A 19,874-nucleotide genomic window follows, 5' to 3' on the forward strand; every position below is an offset into this window, starting at 1 on the left:
TGGGAAGGGTCTTAAATAAAAGGAAAGCAACAAAACACACATTTGATGTGTAACATTTTTCTATGTGGTGTCAAGTCTCATGGCTTACTACAGTTCCAAGATCAATGATAAAACAGTCTCCTTGTTGAAGCTGGACCAGCTAAGGGGGACTTCTGCTGCCCTGACACTCTTCTTCTTTGATGTGCAGAAGTCTCTTTGCAGAAAGGTCATTGTAACCACGTGCTGGAAACCAGACGCAACTCCACCAGCCTACATATGAATCAAAGTGATGTTAATTTAGTACATAAGTTGGTTTAGTTATTTTGATTTTATATTGTTTTTCACACATAGCTTCTCCATTCTTGCTTTATTTTTGTTAAATAACTCATGACACGGTATAATATATCACATGTTGTTGTTCATCTGACGTTGTATTTACCTAATTTTTAGACCTGCTAAGGACAGATGATTGTTATTATGTCCTGATATGTAAATGGAATTCAAAGAGGGTGTACTTTCTTTTTCACATGACTGTATGTATATATATATATATATAGATACACACACACACACACACACACACCACAAACACACCACACACACACACACACACACACACACACACACGTGTGTGTGTGTATATATATAATATATATATATATAGTATAATATATATATACACATACATATATATTATATATATATATATATATATATATACATACATATATACAGTATATATACGTGTGTGTGTGTGTGTGTGTTGTATATATTAATATATATATATATATATATATATATTATATATATATATATATATATATATATATATACACATATACATATATATGTGAATAAAGTGGAATTGTATTTAATGTTTTCTTAAGGTCTTTATGTGTATTCTTTAATAACTTATTTTATTGTATATAGTATATACATATTAGTTAAAAGTTCTGCACAAAGGGATATACACACATACACACAGAAAAAGCAGTAATAAAGTACTGAAAGTACTGCACATAGATGTTTTGAAGCTAGTAATGCACATAAATAACTAGCTTTGACAGCCGAATAGTGATAGTGTGAGAATAGTGGTAGTTGTAGTGGTAGAATCACATTGATTTGAAGAGGTCAGTCCAAATAAAGAACAAAGTCCAGGATTAAATCCTATCCTCAATTCATCACCAAAAAATTAATTAGTGCTAATGCACTGTCCCTGGAGCTTGGTGAGGAGAAAGGGGTCCCCCTGCAAGAGCTCCTGCTCCAGCGCGTTTCGACAACGGTTTTCTTCTGGGAGTCTTCTGACTTTTACTGCTTTTTCTGTGTGCATGTGTGTATATTTGTAGCAACTCTTTCCCAGTTACATTGCCTCTATCCTACTCAGGTATATAGGTATTACACTACTAGTACCTGGAGAGTTACTTTATATCATGTTTTGATATTATCACTCTGTATTTTGTACTAAGTCACATGTATCTTTGTTATATGTCCAAGATCCACCCTTTTATCCCTTTCTGGTGATCCAGGGAGTTTGGATGCGTCCCCCTTCATTTGAGACTTTCTCCTTGTTTTTAAGTTCATTAATAAATTGTCATTTTCACTCTTTTGGTATACCAGTGTGCTCCATTTTGGTACTCTTTTTTGTTGTTTTCATATTATTATTTTTCCAGGAGCACCGCTGTCTATTGTTACAGTAATATATATTTGACAGCTTTCGGTAACCATCCTATATATTATGCGTGCATGCGGTATACTGTGTGGTTGCGATATATATAGTTGTATACGTGTGTATATTTAACCCTTTGTCTGGTACTGTAGATACACAAAAGAAAAAAAGTTATATATTGAATTTATAATATAATGTGTAACTTAAAATATCTAAATAGAAATGGATAGACATTTTAATGTGTGTGTATATTAAAATAACATAAACATACATATTTGATTTACATCATAATAATATATATATATATATATATATATAATATATCAAATATTTTATTTATTTATTTTAAAAAATAATGTAATAATTTATTATAAACTCATCTCTCAACCTCCTTTCTTCTTCTCCACCCCATTTCCTCCTTCTACCAAATTATGGCAATGCAGGAAGTGCGAATACTTAAGTAGGGAAATACAGCGAGGACAAGCTTTCCCTGAGCATGAGTCGGCAACCAGTTTTTGCCTTGTTCCCACCTCAGACTAATAGTACTAATAGTTTGAGCCACTGTCTGGACTTCCGAAACACTGGAGTTCAGGATTTTGCTCCCCCCCTGAAATTGCCTATCCCCAATTTGTACATTTTAGTAATTCCAACCTGAAATTATACGTGTTTTGTCAATAGGATTTTGTTAAGTCATTTTTGCGTGGAATCAAAGTCTTTTTATTGGAAAGAGATATACTTAAACTCTTCATTTACTTCTGCTTTCATTACCAAATGAAAATGGTACCTTTAATTATTCAGTCATAATTTGGCCTTGGGTAATGTAGCGCTCATATGCTTTAAGCATCAATTTATTGCACATCCAAAGCCCAGATCCACAAAGCTCAATTAAACCAGAGCTCATACCATGACATTTTCTATATCAGCAACTGACATTATTTTCCTTGAGGTTAGCGCATATCCACAAACGAATCGTATTTGCCTGATTATATGACAACACTGAAAATAAGGTGTCCCTCTAATTTCTTAAGCAGCTTGAAAGAAAACTGTTTCTTTGAGTGTCTCTCTCTCTCCCTCTCTCTCAGCAACATGGCAACCTCAGGCCCTGTAGGTGAACCTTCCTCCAATTTACACTCCTACCTCATGCATCCGACTGCTGATTGGCTCGCAAAGTGGGTGGGGACCGAGTATGAATTTTTCAACATAACATTATTTATTTTGAAAACAGCTTAATCGGGCCAAAACGGTATATGCAAAAACAACGGCCATTCTATATCTTATTAGCATAGTCTTGATGTCACGGTACTTTCTTCCAATAACATGACTTTAAATATGTCTTGGCGTTACTCCAATCCAGACACTGACATAGGTGCTTAACTGAAATTCAGAGAGAGAGGAAAGGGAAATAACACTGTTACTTAACTCATGCCTAATTGTGGCATTATACTCCAGGTTTAGGTATAACCTAACAAACACAAAAACAGAATGACTAGTTGCTCACCTAGTAGTATATGGAGATAAAAACCTCGGTGCTTAGGGAATATGGTACAAATAAACACTTGGACATGTGACTAAGAGAGGTCACTAAAAGCCCTAATAACAGCACTCAAAGTCACCATACTGCACCGACACACTTTATTCGAGCAAATACCCAGTATGTACCTGGCAGATACCTGGAATGCGCCGCTCCTCACCTCTGACAAGCCCCGTTGCATTTGCCTTCCCAGCCTGGGTTCATGCCTGGCTGACGGGCGGCTGATCTGTTAAATGATAATGATTAGGATTTAATAGGCTGCAATGCTTCGCGTGTCTACCAGATGGCATAAATTCATGAATTGTAATGCAATATATATATATATATATACTGTGCAGTATTGCAGCCAGCGGGAATAAAATGCTTCAATCCCTGCCTGGAAAATAACCCAATGCACTCAGGCAGAAAACAGTCACAAACCTCAATACACCCGGGTATACCCGAATTCGTGGGACTAGCCGAGCTCGAATAAAGTGTGTCGCCAGTGTACATAGGTAAGTATATGGTGGGGATGGAATAAAGTGTAATCACTAGGACCAAAAATGGAGGTATATAAACCTCCAGCCACAAGACTACAAACAGCAATTAAAACCAAAAATAATAAAGTTTTATTAAATAAACGACCGACGCAACTTAACAACTATGGAGAACATATATATACACACACTGGATATTAAAATCCTCACGGAAACGAACAGTGGTGGGCTAATTTGTGGCACAGGCTCATGTGTAGATACACGTATCTGGAGGAGATACACTAGGTAGATAGACTACACAGTAGGGTCTATTTATACAATGCTATATATATACATACAGGTGACTTGCTAAACATCATGCTGCGGGTATATTGCGCAACATAAAGCGCTGCTGAAGATATTGATACCACTACCCCGTGTAAGGATGGAACCATGGGGTATGGTGACGTCAGACGCTTGACGCACACCAGGAAGAACGGTCTGTGTGGGCAGGGACATGCAGTGAAGGTAGTATCAATACAGACACAGCGACACGCTGTTTCTCACATGCTATAGCTGCCTGGACTCTAGGAGATAAGTGATAGCTGATTTGAGCTGCCTTGTCCAGCGACGACAGAACATTACATTAGGTGTTCCTCTTTACGAATATATGCAATTTCGCTGCACCCCCGCTGATCGCGTTATACGCTGTTTCCATCCTTACACGGGGTAGTGGTATCAATATCTTCAGCAGCGCTTTATGTTGCGCAATATACCCGCAGCATGATGTTTAGCAAGTCACCTGTATGTATATATATAGCATTGTATAAATAGACCCTACTGTGTAGTCTATCTACCTAGTGTATCTCCTCCAGATACGTGTATCTACACATGAGCCTGTGCCACAAATTAGCCCACCACCGTTCGTTTCCGTGAGGATTTTAATATCCAGTGTGTGTATATATATGTTCCCCATAGTTGTTAAGTTGTGTCGGTCGTTTATTTAATAAAACTTTATTATTTTTGGTTTTAATTGCTGTTTGTTGTCTTGTGGCTGGAGGTTTATATACCTCCATTTTTGGTCCTAGTGATTACACTTTATTCCATCCCCACCATATACTTACCTATGTATGGTGACTTTGAGTGCTGTTATTAGGGCTTTTAGTGACCTCTCTTAGTCACTTGTCCAAGTGTTTATTTATAACCTAACGAACCTAATGTTACGTTCCCGTGTTAACCTTAACGCACTGTTGTGGATATGTGCCTCATTTCTATGTCATTGTTTCCAACGGCCGTTATAGTTAACACAATGCTCTTCATGTGAGAAAATTTGACTTGCAGTAATGTTAGATTACTGGTGTTTGAAGATAAGCGGTTACGCTTAATCTGATGTTAAATGAATTTCTTTATCACAAATCCTAGTCTATCTGACATTGCCATCAAAATCAAATAGCTGCTGTAAAACACATCTGCTTAAACAGCATTGCTCTTTCATGGGTGCAATAAGTCTGTGAGTTGTGGAACCCAAGTGTAAGAACGTCTACCATTCATCACTATACCTGTACAGTATATATATGTACTTATCATTAAGATTTCAACATGCTTTGGGGCACATGTATAAAGGGAAAAGTGGAGCAAAAGTGGGGCAAAATATCGGCACCATATGTATATATAAAAAAAAGTCTAATTTCAATCAATAGGATTTTTTTCTGTGATGCTTCTTACACACGCTTTTTGCCCCAGAATTGCACCACTATTGTTTTGATACATAGACACCTTGGACTTGAAAAAAGAACGCAGGACTTCACGAACCTCTTCTACATATCTGTAGCCATATAGCGAATCTATCTGCTTACCAGGATCACATCTTGGTTATGGTTTTTACATGATTTTATTATTTATTTGCACTTAGATGTGTTTAGTAACTATTAAAATGTTATTGTTTTGGATTTTACCTCTCCTGGTCATTACATTAAGTATATGCTGGGACTATTTTGTCTCCTCCACTATTTGTAATAATATAAGTTGTGTGCAATTACTTGGGGTTTCTTTTTTGTGACTATTCTTTGGTCATTTGGCACCGAGATCACATCTTAATTGCACTACAGAAAATACGATACATTATTATTATTTTTTTTAAAACACCGTAATCTTAATTTACCTTATACTTAAGTCCACCTTTGAAGTACCCAACAAAAACACTGGACTCATGTTCTTGAATTTCTCTATATTGGACAGGCTTTCCACCCAGGTAATCATCCATCTGCACAGTAAATATGGCAGCACAGGTGCTCTCATCTTGACTACATTCCTTTCCTGAAAAGAAAATGTAACATGTAAGAAAATGAATTATTATATGACCACATTGATCCAGGTACAGTTGCACCCTGAGGATGTAATGCCTGGGATACTATGGGGTCAGGAACAGAGACTTGAAGACAGGAATCAGACAGACAAGCATTAGGAGAGCTATCAGTTAACATTTTTTAAAAGCTCCATATATAGGGTGACCAGTCGTCCCGGTTTTGCCGGGACAGTCCCGTTTTTTTCGTTCCTGTCCCGGTTGCCTGTCTGTCCCGGAAATCTCCCGGATTTTCTCCCTGGCCCCGGTTTTTAGTTGTGTCTGGGGCGGTGCGCGAGTCGGCGGCGGTGCGCGGGGGCGGCGGTGCGCGAGTCGGAGGCGGTGAAGAAGAGGATGCGGCAGCCCGAATGCAAGGAGTTGGGCTTCTTAGTTGAACATGCCGGGCCGCAGGGGATTGGTGGAGGATGCCGGGGCGGGGCTTTAGAATGCTGGCCATCAGGGGATTGGATAAAAGTAGGAGCTTTCCCTACCCCCGGCTTTCCCTCCCTCAGCTCCCCGGCCCTCCCTCCGGCACCAGTCTCCCATTCTCTTTGGCTTTCCCTCCCTCGGCACCCCGGCACTAGTCTCCGGCTCTCCCTCCCCCCAGCACTCCGGCACCCCGGCACTAGTCTCCGGCTCTTCCTCACTCCGGCACTAGTCTCCAGCTCTCCCTCCCCCCAGCACTCTGGCTCTCCCTCCGGCACCCCAGCACTCCCTCCGGCACCCCAGCACTCCCTCCACCCTCCCTCCGGCACTCGGTCCCCGGCTCACTCTCCCACCAGCACCCTGGCTCGCTCTCCCCCACCCAGAGCATGCTCACAGCCACTCACGGCACTTCCTGTGCCTGCTGCTAGTGAGCGCCGCCTCCGCCGAACCCACAGCCGCCTGAGGTAGGAGAGATGGGAGCTGCAAGGGTAGGGGGGGGAAGAGATGGGAGCTGCAAGGGGGGGAGAGATGGGAGCTGCAAGGGGGGAGAGAGATGGGAGCTGCAAGGGGGGGGGAAGATGGGAGCTGCAAGGGGGGGGGAAGAGATGGGAGCTGCAAGGGAGGGGAAGAGGTGGGAGCTGCAAGGGGGGGAGAGAGATGGGAGATGCAGGGGGGGAGCGAGATGGGAGATGCAGGGGGGGAGAGAGATGGGAGCTGCAGGGGGGGGAAGAGATGAGAGCTGCAGGGGGTGGGAGGGAAGATATGAGAGCTGCAGGGGGTGGGGGGGAGAGATGGGAGCTTTGGTGGGAGAGAGATGGGAGATGCAGGGGGGGGGAGGAGAGATGGGAGATGCAGGGGGGGGAGAGAGATGGGAGATGTGGGGGTGGGTATATGGGGATGATGATGATGTTTTTACCTGTGCGGCCCAATTTTTTAAAATGTGTGGGAGGGTGGTGGTCTTTTAAAAATGTATTGAGGCGGCGAGGGTCTTTTTAATATGTATTGGCGGGGCGTGTATTTTTTATTATGTATTGCCGGGTGGGGTTTTTTGGTATGTATTTTGTGGGGGGATTGAGTGAGCAGATTGGGTAGTTGATGGGAGGTAGGGGCGAGTGAGACGAGAGAGGGGGAGTGAGTGAGGGAAAGAGGGAGTAAGACAGGGGAGAGGGGGAGGGAGGGAGAGTGAGTGAGACGGAGGGGAGAGAGAAATTCATGGGTAGAGGGTGGGAAATAGAGGGGGCTCCTGAGGTGTGAAAGTAAGTCTAAGTACTCTAAAGCTGAGTCCCCGCTGGCACTGAGCGCGCTCATGCTTGGAGAGCGCTCCAAGCATGTGCGCCGGGTGTCCTGCATGTACGCGCGCGGGGTGGGTGCGGGGGTATTGCGGGTAGTTGAGCACACAGGAAAGTTAGATTTTTTTGTTTACCTAAGCACCGAGCGTGGGTGAGCGTGTGTGCCCGCGCACGAGAGCGCGCACACCGTGAGCGGGGACTTACATATATCTATATATGTAAGAAACCGCTGCAAGTGCCGCCCGCTCAGCGCTAGCGGGGACGCAGCCTAAGACACCTTCCCGCAACTACTCCTCTCGGTTGGCCTCTATCTCTCTCATTATGGGCTTAGGGCAGTGATTTCCAACCTTTTTTGTTTGGAGGAACCCTTGAAGTATTTCGAAAAATCTCGAGGAACCCCTATCTGGCTGACACATATTAGGTTCGACAGGGGTCAGTCACAACATTTCACACCTCACGAGCCACCTCACTTTCTCACCCTTTACCCATGTTTTTCTCTCCCATCCATCTCACTAACTCTCCCCTCTCCCTTGCGTCTCACTCTTACTCCCTCTTTTCCTCACTCACTCCCTCCTGCCCCCCTCTCTTCTCTCACTCGCCCCTACCTTCCGTCAATTTCCCCACTCTCTCTCAACCCACCCTATAAAATACATACCAACCCCCCCCCCCAGGTGGGGGGGGGTCTGTGGTCCATAGGAGGAACCCCTGAGACTGCTTCAAGGAGCCCCAGGGTTCCATGGAACCCTGGTTGGGAATCACTGTCTTAGGGACATAGGGATAATCATACCCATGGGGTTGACGGTACCTCTGCACTATCAATCGGTCAGCCCGGCTGAGTTTAGTAAATTTACGGCCACAGGCCTGGCCCGGTAGCACTCAGAATAATGATTCGTGAGAGGGCTGTTCTTGGTAGGTTAGCGTTAAACCAGTTGGTTGTATCAACCCTAATTTAATTTCCCTATCTCTTTTTCTGAGGCCCTCTGCCGTCTCTTATGCAGAAAACTCTCCTTCCTCTCACCAATGATCCACAATGTCCCTGCTAAACAGCAAGAACGTGTCTGGTTCATATGATGGACATACCCTTGAAACATGGGGTCCCATCATGACAATACCTTCCCCACATTTGCTTTACACACAGACACATCAGATTCGAAAGTCATTCTAGAAAGTGTCCCTGACCTTTCCGAACTTTCTGACCCTTACCTGCAGAAAGCCATGTATTCAGCCATCCCTCCCCCAGCAGGATCACCATCAAACCCAGCCCAGTTTCTACAGTCCTGGGCAGATTTAGTTACCTCCTGATTGTCCTGGGCAATGTCTGTGGAGGCCTTAAGCTCCGCAAGGTCCCTGGTTGTGTCAGTCTCGGTATGTCTACCACAGCCTGTTACCGCCAGTACTTTGTACTTATTAGGGTCTGCAGAGGCCTTACGCCCTCGGCCCTTGGCGCAATCTTGGTGCCTCTGTAAAAACAGGTCAGTCGGGACCTTACTCACAGGAGTGGGTAGAGCAATGTCCTCCTCCACCCTGGTGGTCACCTCTGCTATGACGATATCCGGTTGCACCGGAAGGGTGTTGATATCTGCAGCGCGGAAAGAAGTACCGGACGGTACCTCTCGATGGATCCTTCGCTGGAACCTGGGAAGGAAACGCATCCACACTGCTCTGTTGATCCTTGGCATCCGCGTGGTTCTCCCGGTTGTGAGCAGGCATGTCCGACCCCATGGGGTTGACGGTACCTCTGCACTATCAATCGGTCAGCCCGGCTGAGTTTAGTAAATTTACGGCCACAGGCCTGGCCCGGTAGCACCCAGAATAATGATTCGTGAGAGGGCTGTTCTTGGTAGGTTAGCGTTAACCCGGTTGGTTGTATCAACCCTAGTTTAATTTCCCTATCTCTTTTTCTGAGGGCCTCTGCCGTCTCTTATGCAGAAAACTCTCCTTTCTCCCACCAATGATCCACAATGTCCCCGCTAAACAGCAAGAACGTGTCTGGTTCATATGATGGGCATACCCTTGAAACATGGGGTCCCATCATGACAATACCTTCCCAACATTTGTGTTACACACAGACACATCAGATTCGAAAGTCATTCTAGAAAGTGTCCCTGTCCTTTCCGAACTTTCTGACCCTTCCCTGCAGAAAGCCATGTATTCAGCCATCCCTTCCCCAGCAGGATCACCATCAAACCCAGCCCAGTTTCTACACTCCTGGGCAGATTTAGTTACCTCCTGATTGTCCTGGGCAATGTCTGTGGAGGCCTTAAGCTCCGCAAGGTCCCTGGTTGTGTCAGTCTCGGTATGTCTACCACAGCCTGTTACCACCAGTACTTTGTACTTATTAGGGTCTGCAGAGGCCTTACGCCCTCGGCCCTTGGCGCGATCTTGGTGCCTCTGTAAAAACAGGTCAGTCGGGGCCTTACTCACAGGAATGGGTATAGCAATGTCCTCCTCCACCCTGGCGGTCACCTCTGCTATGACGATATCCAGTTGCACCGGAAGGGTGTTGATATCTGCAGCGCGGAAAGAAGTACCGGCCGGTACCTCTCGATGGATCCTCCGCTGGAACCTGGGAAGGAAACGCATCCACACTGCTCTGTTGATCCTTGGCATCCGCGTGGTTCTCCCGGTTGTGAGCAGGCACGTCCGACGCTGCCTCTCGAAGAACCGCCAAGGCCTTGGTGCTCCTCCATTCCAGATGCACTGTCGCCTTCGGTGACATCATCATTAAGGGACTCCATTCCCGTTGGCTCTTTGGGATGGGCGTCTCCACGGCGGTAGCACTTGTGTGACACTCCAGCCGGAGCATCATGATGGAGCGCCCCCCTTCACTGTCGTCCGATGTCGTGTGGGATACACACTCTTGGGAAGAGGACTGCGACACCTCGCTATTGCTGACAGCGGCATGCAGGCAGCGGTCATGCTCCTGCACCACCAGTGGATATGCCTCAGCCTCCTCCCGGGCGGTCACCTCACTGGGTAAGTCATTTTTAGTGTCTGGAACAGGAACGCACGGGTCCCTTGGAGTGTTTGCTCCTGAGGCTGCGGTCCAGTTCACCAGCCTATGTAGGTGCGCCGCGTTATTCCTCTGAGCCGGCAGGGGTGGCGGCAACACCTTAGGCTTTAGGTGGGCAGTACCACACCGCTAGCACTTGGATGTTAGGCTCACCTCACCACCCGGGAAATCATAACGAGGCAGATGCAGTGCAGGAAACTCTCCCTTTTTACTTGCACTACCAGGAAGCCTCCTGGTAGTCGGTAGTGGGATACAATACACTATGCGAGGGAATAGTAGCAATTAGCTCCTGCTCAACTGACTCACCACGCACAACTGTAGGTGCGGTAGCCACGTCCAGCTACGCCCCTAGTGGTGACACTCACTTCGGTAGTTAGCATTGCCTCCTCCCCTGGTGGATCCAGGAGTACAGGTACACTATGAATGGGCGCAGCTTCCCTTTCGCGCTGAACCGAACACGTTCCAGTGCGTGGCTTCGCGCCAAGCCCTGCAGCATTTTGCAAAGGAAAAGCTTGCTTCTTGCAAACTTCTCCACGCGGTTCTCCCGATTTTGGCGGGAACCGCCATATTCACTTGCTGTAGCTCCTCTGGCAGAGAGGGTGGTCCCATGCGGGGCAAGAGTCCCCTAGGACGCTACACACATGAACAGCTCAAATATAGCACACTGTGGCTCCCTGTGCTGGGGACCGCTAATAGTATTGTTGTAGTTCCTCAAACGGAGGTTCTGGCCTCCTGATTTTCAAGAGGAAGATTTCACTGTTACCTTGTGTTGTTGTGCTGCTCATCTGCTAGGCTTACAGGAGTGTCTGCAGGTGTTAGTGGGGACGAACAGGACAGGCTTTAGGGTTATTCTCAATTCTTTACTTGGTACAGTGCCTCAATTCCCCACAGGCCCCTGCAGAACTGGGTGCAGTCCCTGCAGGAAAACCCTTCAGTACTCCCCCTGATTAATTGCACTCTCAGGCAGGAGTATAAAACAGGAACAGCTCGTTATTCTTTATACATCATACAGCAGATACACTTCATCCAAGGGTCCCTGGACTCAACCCAAAGAGCTTGAGGCCCCAAAGGTCAATCCTTAGCTCCCTTATTCCATGGTGGAATAAGGGGTAGTGTCTCACTCCTCTGAGGGAGAGGGTCTCTCCAGCCCTCAGAACTCCTAGAGTTTGGATCTGCAGCCCCTTTTGCACCCATGTGGAAGGTCTTAGGACTGAGCCCGATAGGGTAGCACACAGGCCCTAGGCCCACCCCCCCTGTCACTCAAGGGAGCTGCTTATCGCAGGGGAAAACCCAGATTAACCCTAACACTGCCTGCACTGGTACCAGGGCTTACTGTATGTGTTAGGCAGGGTAGATTAGTAGCCAAGAGGATACATGGCTACACAAATTAATAATTAATGCTGTACTCTATGTCTCCGATCAAGAGCAGATTATATGTAAAGGTGAGAAAATTAAGTGTGAAAATAGAAAGGACAGGTGAGACATGCACAGTATATATGATTGAGAGACACAAAGAAACAGGAAGAGTTTGACAGGGGAAGAACATGATGGAACGTGAACATTACTGCACACGTAAGAGAGAGAGGAAGCATGAGAAAGAAAGGGTGGGAAAGGAAGGGGTCTAGAAGTCTGAAACTTTGCTATGTGGTGACTACTAATATAAAGAAGTAGGTGTGTAGTAGTTCCTGTCCACAAGTTCTCTTTTACACAAATATCACTATGTTCCATTTGCACGAGATAGCAAATACATGTATTACAGAAACCTGGTATTTATTCATCAGTGTGAGTGAGACCCATTAAGGTTGAAACATGTCTGTGAGTGGTTTCTCTGGCTTTGCATCTGATTCCCATGGTGTGCTTAAAAGTTGTGTAAACAGCGAGCATTAGCTTATAAAGTTTCCATGTAAAAATGGATTTCAGGCAAAAGGGGACACGGTGTGCTCATTTGCATGTAATTTCCCAGAATCCTTTGCTGCAGTGGAAGCACTGTATGCTAGGTGATAATGGTGAAAGGCTGGGTTGCAGACCTGTCTAAGATATGTGAATGTGCTCACAAGTGATCTTTTTATTTAATATATATGATTTGACAGAATTCTGAAGTTTGTATATAAAAGGTGAATGGTAAAATGCCTAATATGTGCATACTCATAAATACCAGGGTTCTGTATTACATGTATTTGCTATCTCGTGCAAATGGAACATAGTGATATTTGTGTAAAAGAGAACTTGTGGACAGGAACTACCACACTCCTACTTCTTTATATTAGTAGTAACCACATAGCAAAGTTTATTTTGCCATATGCTATACGGTGGAGGTTTCTTGTTGCCTTTTTCACCCACCATAACTTAAAATGTGTGAAAAAGAAAATACACCCTCTTTGAATTCTATGGTTTTAAATATCAGGACATAATAACAATCATCTGTTCCTTAAAAGGTCTTAAAATTCGGTAAATACAACCTCAGATGAACAACAACACATGACATATTACACCGTGTCATGATTTATTTAACAAAAAAAAGCCAAAATGGAGAAGCCACGTGTGAAAAACCAAGTACACCTCATGATTCAATAGCTTGTAGAACCACCTTTAGCAGCAATAACTTGAAGTAATCATTTTCTGTATAAATTTATCAGTCTCTCACATCCTTGTGGAGGAATTTTGATCCACTCTTCTTTACAACGTTGCTTCAGTTCATTGAGGTTTGTGGGCATTTGTTTATGCACAGCTCTCTTAAGGTCCAGCCACAGCATTTCAATCGGGTTGAGGTCTGAACTTTGACTGGGCCATTGCAACACCTTGATTCTTTTCTTTTTCAGCCATTCTGTTGTAGATTTGCTGGTGTGCTTGGTATCATTGGGGAGGGGATTGGTAACCGTGGTCACAGCACTCCACACAACCAACGCTTGAAAAAGTAAAAAACTTTATTTAAATGCCACAGTGAGCATACAAGCACCACTCTGACGCGTTTCGTCTGTAGAAAGACTTTTTCAAAGAAAAAGTCTTTCTACAGACGAAACGCGTCAGAGTGGTGCTTGTATGCTCACTGTGGCATTTAAATAAAGTTTTTTACTTTTTCAAGCGTTGGTTGTGTGGAGTGCTGTGACCACGGTTACCAATCCCCTCCCTACTTACGTCACTTCCGGATAGGAGCACGCCGACACCACGAGGAAGCAAAGATGGCCACCGGAGCATTCTAGGCAGCATGCAGACCGGGTATCGTGAGTAACGAACATATATACTTAAGCCATACTTTATTCAGGGAGCTATGAGGCTAAACGGCACCGGTTTTTGATTTACCTCGGGGTTTTTTCTTTGAAGAGGCTCCGCTGTATCTCTAAGGATTGACCAGCCCACTGCCTGTATCATCAATGCTTTTCCTCTATCAATACTGCATAAGTTGTTATTTTAGTGGTGTCAGCTCCAAAGTATATTGAATGATTGCAGATTCTATACCTTTCTGTGGTTTGGAGACTCGGTACTCCAAGGGTTAATACCCAAATGTTCCTTGCTTGGTATCATTGTCCTGTTGCATGACCCCATTTCGGCTAAGCTTAGCTGTCGGACAGATGGCCTCACATTTGACTCTAGAATACTTTGGTATACAGAAAAGAGTTCATGGTCGACTCAATGACTACAAGGTTCCCAGGTCCTGTGGCTGCAAAACAAGCCCAAATCATCACCCCTCCACCACTGTGCTTGACAGTTGGTATGAGGTGTTTGTGCTGATATGCTGTGTTTGGTTTTCGCCAAACGTGGCGCTGTACATTATGGCCAAACATCTCCACTTTGGTCTCGGCTGTCCAAAGGACATTGTTACAGAAGTCTTGTGGTTTGTTCAGATGCAACTTTGCAAACCTAAGCCGTGCTGCCATGTTCTTTTTAGAGAGAAGAGGCTTTCTCCTGGCAACCCTTCCAAACAAACCATACTTGTTCAGTCTTTTTCTAATTGTACTGTCATGAACGTTAACATTTAACATGCTAACTGAGGCCTGTAGAGTCTGAGATGTGACTCTTGGATTTTTTGCAATTTCTCTGAGAATTGCACGGTCTGACCTTGGGGTGAATTTGCTGGGACGTCAACTCCTGGGAAGATTGGCAACTTTCTTGAATGTTTTCCACTTTTGAATAATCTTTCTCACTGTAGAATGATGGACTTTAAATTGTTTGGAAATGGCCTTAAAACCCTTCCCAGATTGATGGGCAGCAACAATTGCTTCTCTAAGATCATTGCTGATGTCTTTCCTCCTTGGCATTGTGTTAACACACACCTGAATGCTCCAGACCAGCAAACTGCTAAAACTTCGGCTTTTATAGAGGTGGTCACACTTGCTGATGATCAATTAATCAAGGCATTTGATTAGCAGCACTTGTCTGCTACTTAGCATCTTAATTCCTATGGAAGCAGTAAGAGTGTACTTTGTTTTTCACACATGGCCACTCCATATTGGCTTTATTTTTGTTAAATAAATAATGACAGTGTAATATGTCATGTGTTGTTGTTCACCTGAGGTTGTATTTACCTAATTTTTAGACCTGCTAAGGAACAGATGATTGTTATTATGTCCTGATATGTTAAACCTTAGAATTCAGATGGTGTACTTTCTTTTTCACACAACTGTATATATCTCAAAAAATGGCAGACACTCCTGAATCAAAAGAAAGTGATATTTATTTACTCTATGGTTCAGCTCTGGAGCCAAAATGTTGAGCAAATACATATAACTTTCTTGATTTAGGAGTGCCTGTCCTTTTTCGCTTTTCTGTTTGATTCCTCGGACAGTATGTATACATTTGTATATCATTATTTTGATTTGTGAGTGCCCTGGTCCTGTGTGTGTGTGTGTGTGTGTGTGTGTGTGTGTGTGTGTGTGTGTGTGTGTGTGTGTGTGTGTGTGTGTGTGTGTATGTTCCCTAATATTCCCTAATTTTACCATTTACATTTTGGGGGGGGAGGTGGAATCCATTTTGCAAAGATAGAGTTGTATAAACTACTGTATAGGTTTCCCCAAGCCAAAAAATTACACATTCAAAACTATGTTCAACTTCAAAGAAACCATGAGTGTATTTGTAAAGTCAGCAAAAACTTCTAATTATGCATAATGGAGAGGATCCAACTTTTCATGAATGAAAGGAAATCAAGTTTATTTTGTACAATTCACACCGTTTTCAGACTAACTGGCAGCAAGGTGTAAATTCCTGACTCTGAAAGTTCAAGCCTAGCACTGGTTTATTCTTGACTTCATATTATAATTGTGTCTGATGTTGATTTTTAAGATCTTAACCCCCTGAGTGCTGCAGATATCCAGCACGGAAGGAGTAAAAGGTATCTGCAAATTGGCCTTGTCATAATTACTTCCATACAGTTTATGAGTCAATAGCCAAAGTTTCATTCATCTAGTGGTCTGAACTTTACTCCTCATTAACATATAAACTCTGACACTACGTTGATAAATTCCTCACACAGACTTTGAAAAATGCATGCAAACCACACAGATCCAAATGAAAATATATCAAATTGTAGACAAACCAATGTTTTTTTTTACATCAGTGAGGAAAAGGGAGCTGATTCTGATGTATCACAGTCCTTGTTCCTATGGCTATTGCATATCTTAATACTTACTTTAAAAAAGTGTGCCAGATATCTGCATTTTTATTGCCAAGCCAATGTAGCCAAACTCTGATTTAACCTCTTCAATGTCCTATTGACGTACAGAGTACGCCATGAAAGGTGTCATCCTGAGGGCTCTTATGACGTACACTGTATAGAATCTAGGACCTTTCTCTGCCGCAGGCACTTTGCATCCGCCATTTACCAGCCACTTTGCCCCTAAGGTAATGTATACCATAACCCCTTAACCTTACCCTAAAAAGCCCTAACCTTAACTCCTTACCCTAACGCTAAAACCACGTACACTAAAACCCCTAACCTCTAGAGCTAACACTAAACTTTACCCTAAAAAACTTAACTGCTTACCTTGAAAACCCCTAACCTTTAACCCCTTAACACTAAAACCCCTAACATTAATCCTTTACCCTAACCGTACCACTAACCCCAAAAAGCTTAACCTCTTACTCTAAAACTAATCATAACCCTAAGAATGTTAACCCCTTACCTTTAAACCCCTACCCTAAAACACCTAACCCCACCCTAAAAAGCTTAACCCCTTAAGGCTGGTGGCTGTCTTTCCTTGGCAGCTGAATAGTGGCAGCCGTACGGCAGCTGCAAAGTGGCGTCGGCAGCGAAAGGTCCCATTCCACACTGTACATGCTAAATAAAGGCCTTTATATCTTGACACAAGGGATTAACTCCTCTGGTACAATGAATTAGAAATAAGAAGTTATTACATGAAACTTTAGACTCACTAATTTTTTCATTTCTAACTGAAAGGGAGCTATGTACTAAGGAAATTTTGGAGCAACATTTATGCAACTATCTCCATTTTGCTTTGCGTGTCTAGGTATCACGCACATTGCCCGAGTTTTTCCCCATATACTGTACATCAGCTTGTGTTTTTGACAGTCTCAAAATGTGGAGTTAGGGGGAAGTTACAGGATGCAAATATCAGAATAAAATGTTGTGTAGAAAATAAAGAGTAGCAGTCCTGAATTCAATTCCATTGCAGTTTGTCATTTATTACGGCAATGTTTCAGTACAAATACAGTGGAGAAAAGCCCCCTTCGTGGACCGAAACGTTGGTGTGATAAATTACAAATCGCAATTCATTGAATTCAGGATGAGTGCTACTCTCCATTCCAGGGGTGGGCAACTCCAATCCTCACGGGCCACCAACAAGACTGAGCCACTGATTGAGTCGCCTGTGCTATTGCAGGGATATCCAGAAAACCTGACCTGTTGGTGGCCCTTGCGGACTGGAGTTGCCCACCCCTGCTCTATTTGCTACATATCATTGGCTTGAAATTGTGAAATCGAATGTAACACACCATTGGAGTGAGAAAGGTCCACCACTCATATTTGCTACACACCATTCTGACGATCTGCACCAGATGTTAGGAACTGTTTCTTACTTTTAACGCAGACGTTTGATTGATTCCTTCTAGTACATATTCTACTTTACGGAGCCTAATATTAAACATTACAAAAGTCACTATTAATATTACAAATATGTCTGGACTTGCAGTTTAATGTCATTTCCCCTGTGTTCGCTAATTTATAGGAAATAATCTTATGGAGGCTATATGTAGCTAGTACATAGAAAAAGTCAGTAATAATACTAGTGTGCACAATCCAATTTATTTTAGTAAGAATCTGCTTTACAGTCTCTGCCACAATGGACCTGTCCTGAACAGACACATGAAAATACCTGCTTCTTAAAAAGTGCGGAGGGGTAAGGTCACCTCTCCCCACTTTTTAAGTAGCAGGTTTTTCCATGTTTCCTATGCAGAACAGGTCCATTGTGGCCATTCTCCCTCCACTGCAGAGGTTAATGAGAATTTTCACAGATAGTGTTATGACCTGCATATAGTGGTCATGCCATGATGTGGCTGCAGGGTTATAACGCTTTGGCCAAAGGGTTTAACTTAATGACCCTTATTCGTGAGAATACTAACATTGAAGTATTTAACTATGCATTTTGTCACATTGGATGTAGCGTTGAGTATTTTTGTCTTATGTTGCATACATTTGGCCATGCTCAGTGGCACTCCTTTTGACACTAATATATATATATATATATATATATATATATAAAAAAACGCAATCCACCCCAGCAGGAGCGGACACAGGACAGCACTCAAAGGTAGGTAAGAAAACTTGTATTGCAAGTAAAACACAGCAAAAACATGTCATGTTTGTGCTGTGTTTTACTTGCAATACAAGTTTTCTTACTTACCTTTGAGTGCTGTCCTGTGTCCGCTCCTGCTGGGGTGGATTGCGTTTTTTCTGTTTGTAGCCCCCTGTAAACAGCACGGGCTATAGCTATCTTCCTCCTACTGTGGTAAGTCCTGTTAAGGGCAGGCAACAGTAGTTATCATGGGTTTTCCCCCTTCCTAGCCCTGCCCTGAGTGGTAGACGCAGGCCCCTGACTCTGCTGCAGGCACGAGACAGAGGGGAGGCTCTGCTGACATCATTAGGGGTGGGGCTGACTCAATATTTAGCAGCCGCTCCTGTAAGTGACAGTTCTATTAGTCCTGGGCGAGTTCAAGTCCTGTGCTGTCCGAGGAGTTGAAGACAGTGCGGTCTCTCCTGTGCCGCCGTGCAGGAGCAAAGAGAGGAGCAAAGAGACTCAGCCACTTTGCATAGAGCTGATAGCACAATAGACCCGGTGGACCAATGCCCCTCACCCCACTGCTGGGGGTGATGGGGAGAATCCAGTCTCCACCCAGAGGCTAACCTCTGAGGTGGGCTGCGGGGTATTGACGCCCCAGCCCAGACCATCCTGTCGGAAGAGAGACTTGGAGGAAAGGAGAGAAGGAGAGTGAATAACGGGGCTTTGCTGTTGTTGTGGCTGCTGGTCGCCACTACATTTGGAGTCGCTGATCTGACCAATAAAGAGACTATACTTTTATACAAAGACTGTGTTGTGAGTTTGGAGCATTCAACCCCTGGACCAGGGAGGTTCTTCTATACAGGTCCTATCCCATATTCCTGGGAGTATAGAAGATGGAGGCACTGCACCACTAAGAAAGCATGGAGGCTACCACCCCAGAAGCCTGGTCCTGTCTCCCCAATAACAATGCGGGAAGCTCAGGCCCTCCTGTTCCACGCAGGTATGCACCACCACTACGCATGTAATCTGCCCTCACGCACCCTAGACACCACCGATGAGTCTGGGGGGGGGGGGAATAAGGGTTACATTTGGAGGCGCTGCTGAGAGATGCCAGAACAGGTCAGGCTTATAGCGAGGCGGAACGGGAAGAGTGAGATGCACTCTCCGTGCAAGTGCTGGAGAAGGAAGGGCGCAATTGCACATACCGAGGGTATTCAGGGGAGCGTAGACTCTCGCACAGTACGCCTTGGGCGCCCTTGGGAGGTGGCAAAGGAGGGGTGATTAGCTATAGCTGTCTGAGTTCCTTGAGTCAGATAGCGTGAGGCAACTGGGGGGGTCAGCCTGTTAACTAGTCCAGGGACCATGGCCCAGGGCCCGCACTATGAGTGGCCAAAAGTAGGAGACGCCCGTACCTAGGAAAGAGAGGTACACTAGCTATCATCCG

The 19,874-nt window shown here is 44.4% G+C and overlaps 1 protein-coding gene across 1 annotated transcript in view; it reads right to left on the reverse strand.

Annotated features, from left to right (window-relative positions):
- The window catches only part of SCIN (scinderin), a 136,772-nt gene that overhangs the window by 102,646 nt on the left and 14,252 nt on the right, over window positions 1-19,874 (reverse strand). Inside the window, 5 exon segments of the mRNA XM_075587231.1 lie at window positions 92-123; window positions 126-175; window positions 177-213; window positions 216-249; window positions 5,793-5,947. Coding sequence (XP_075443346.1) covers window positions 92-123; window positions 126-175; window positions 177-213; window positions 216-249; window positions 5,793-5,947 — 308 coding nt within the window.

The sequence above is a fragment of the Ascaphus truei genome, chromosome 2 (assembly GCF_040206685.1).
Source record: "Ascaphus truei isolate aAscTru1 chromosome 2, aAscTru1.hap1, whole genome shotgun sequence".
NCBI classification, from domain to species: Eukaryota; Metazoa; Chordata; class Amphibia; order Anura; family Ascaphidae; genus Ascaphus; species Ascaphus truei.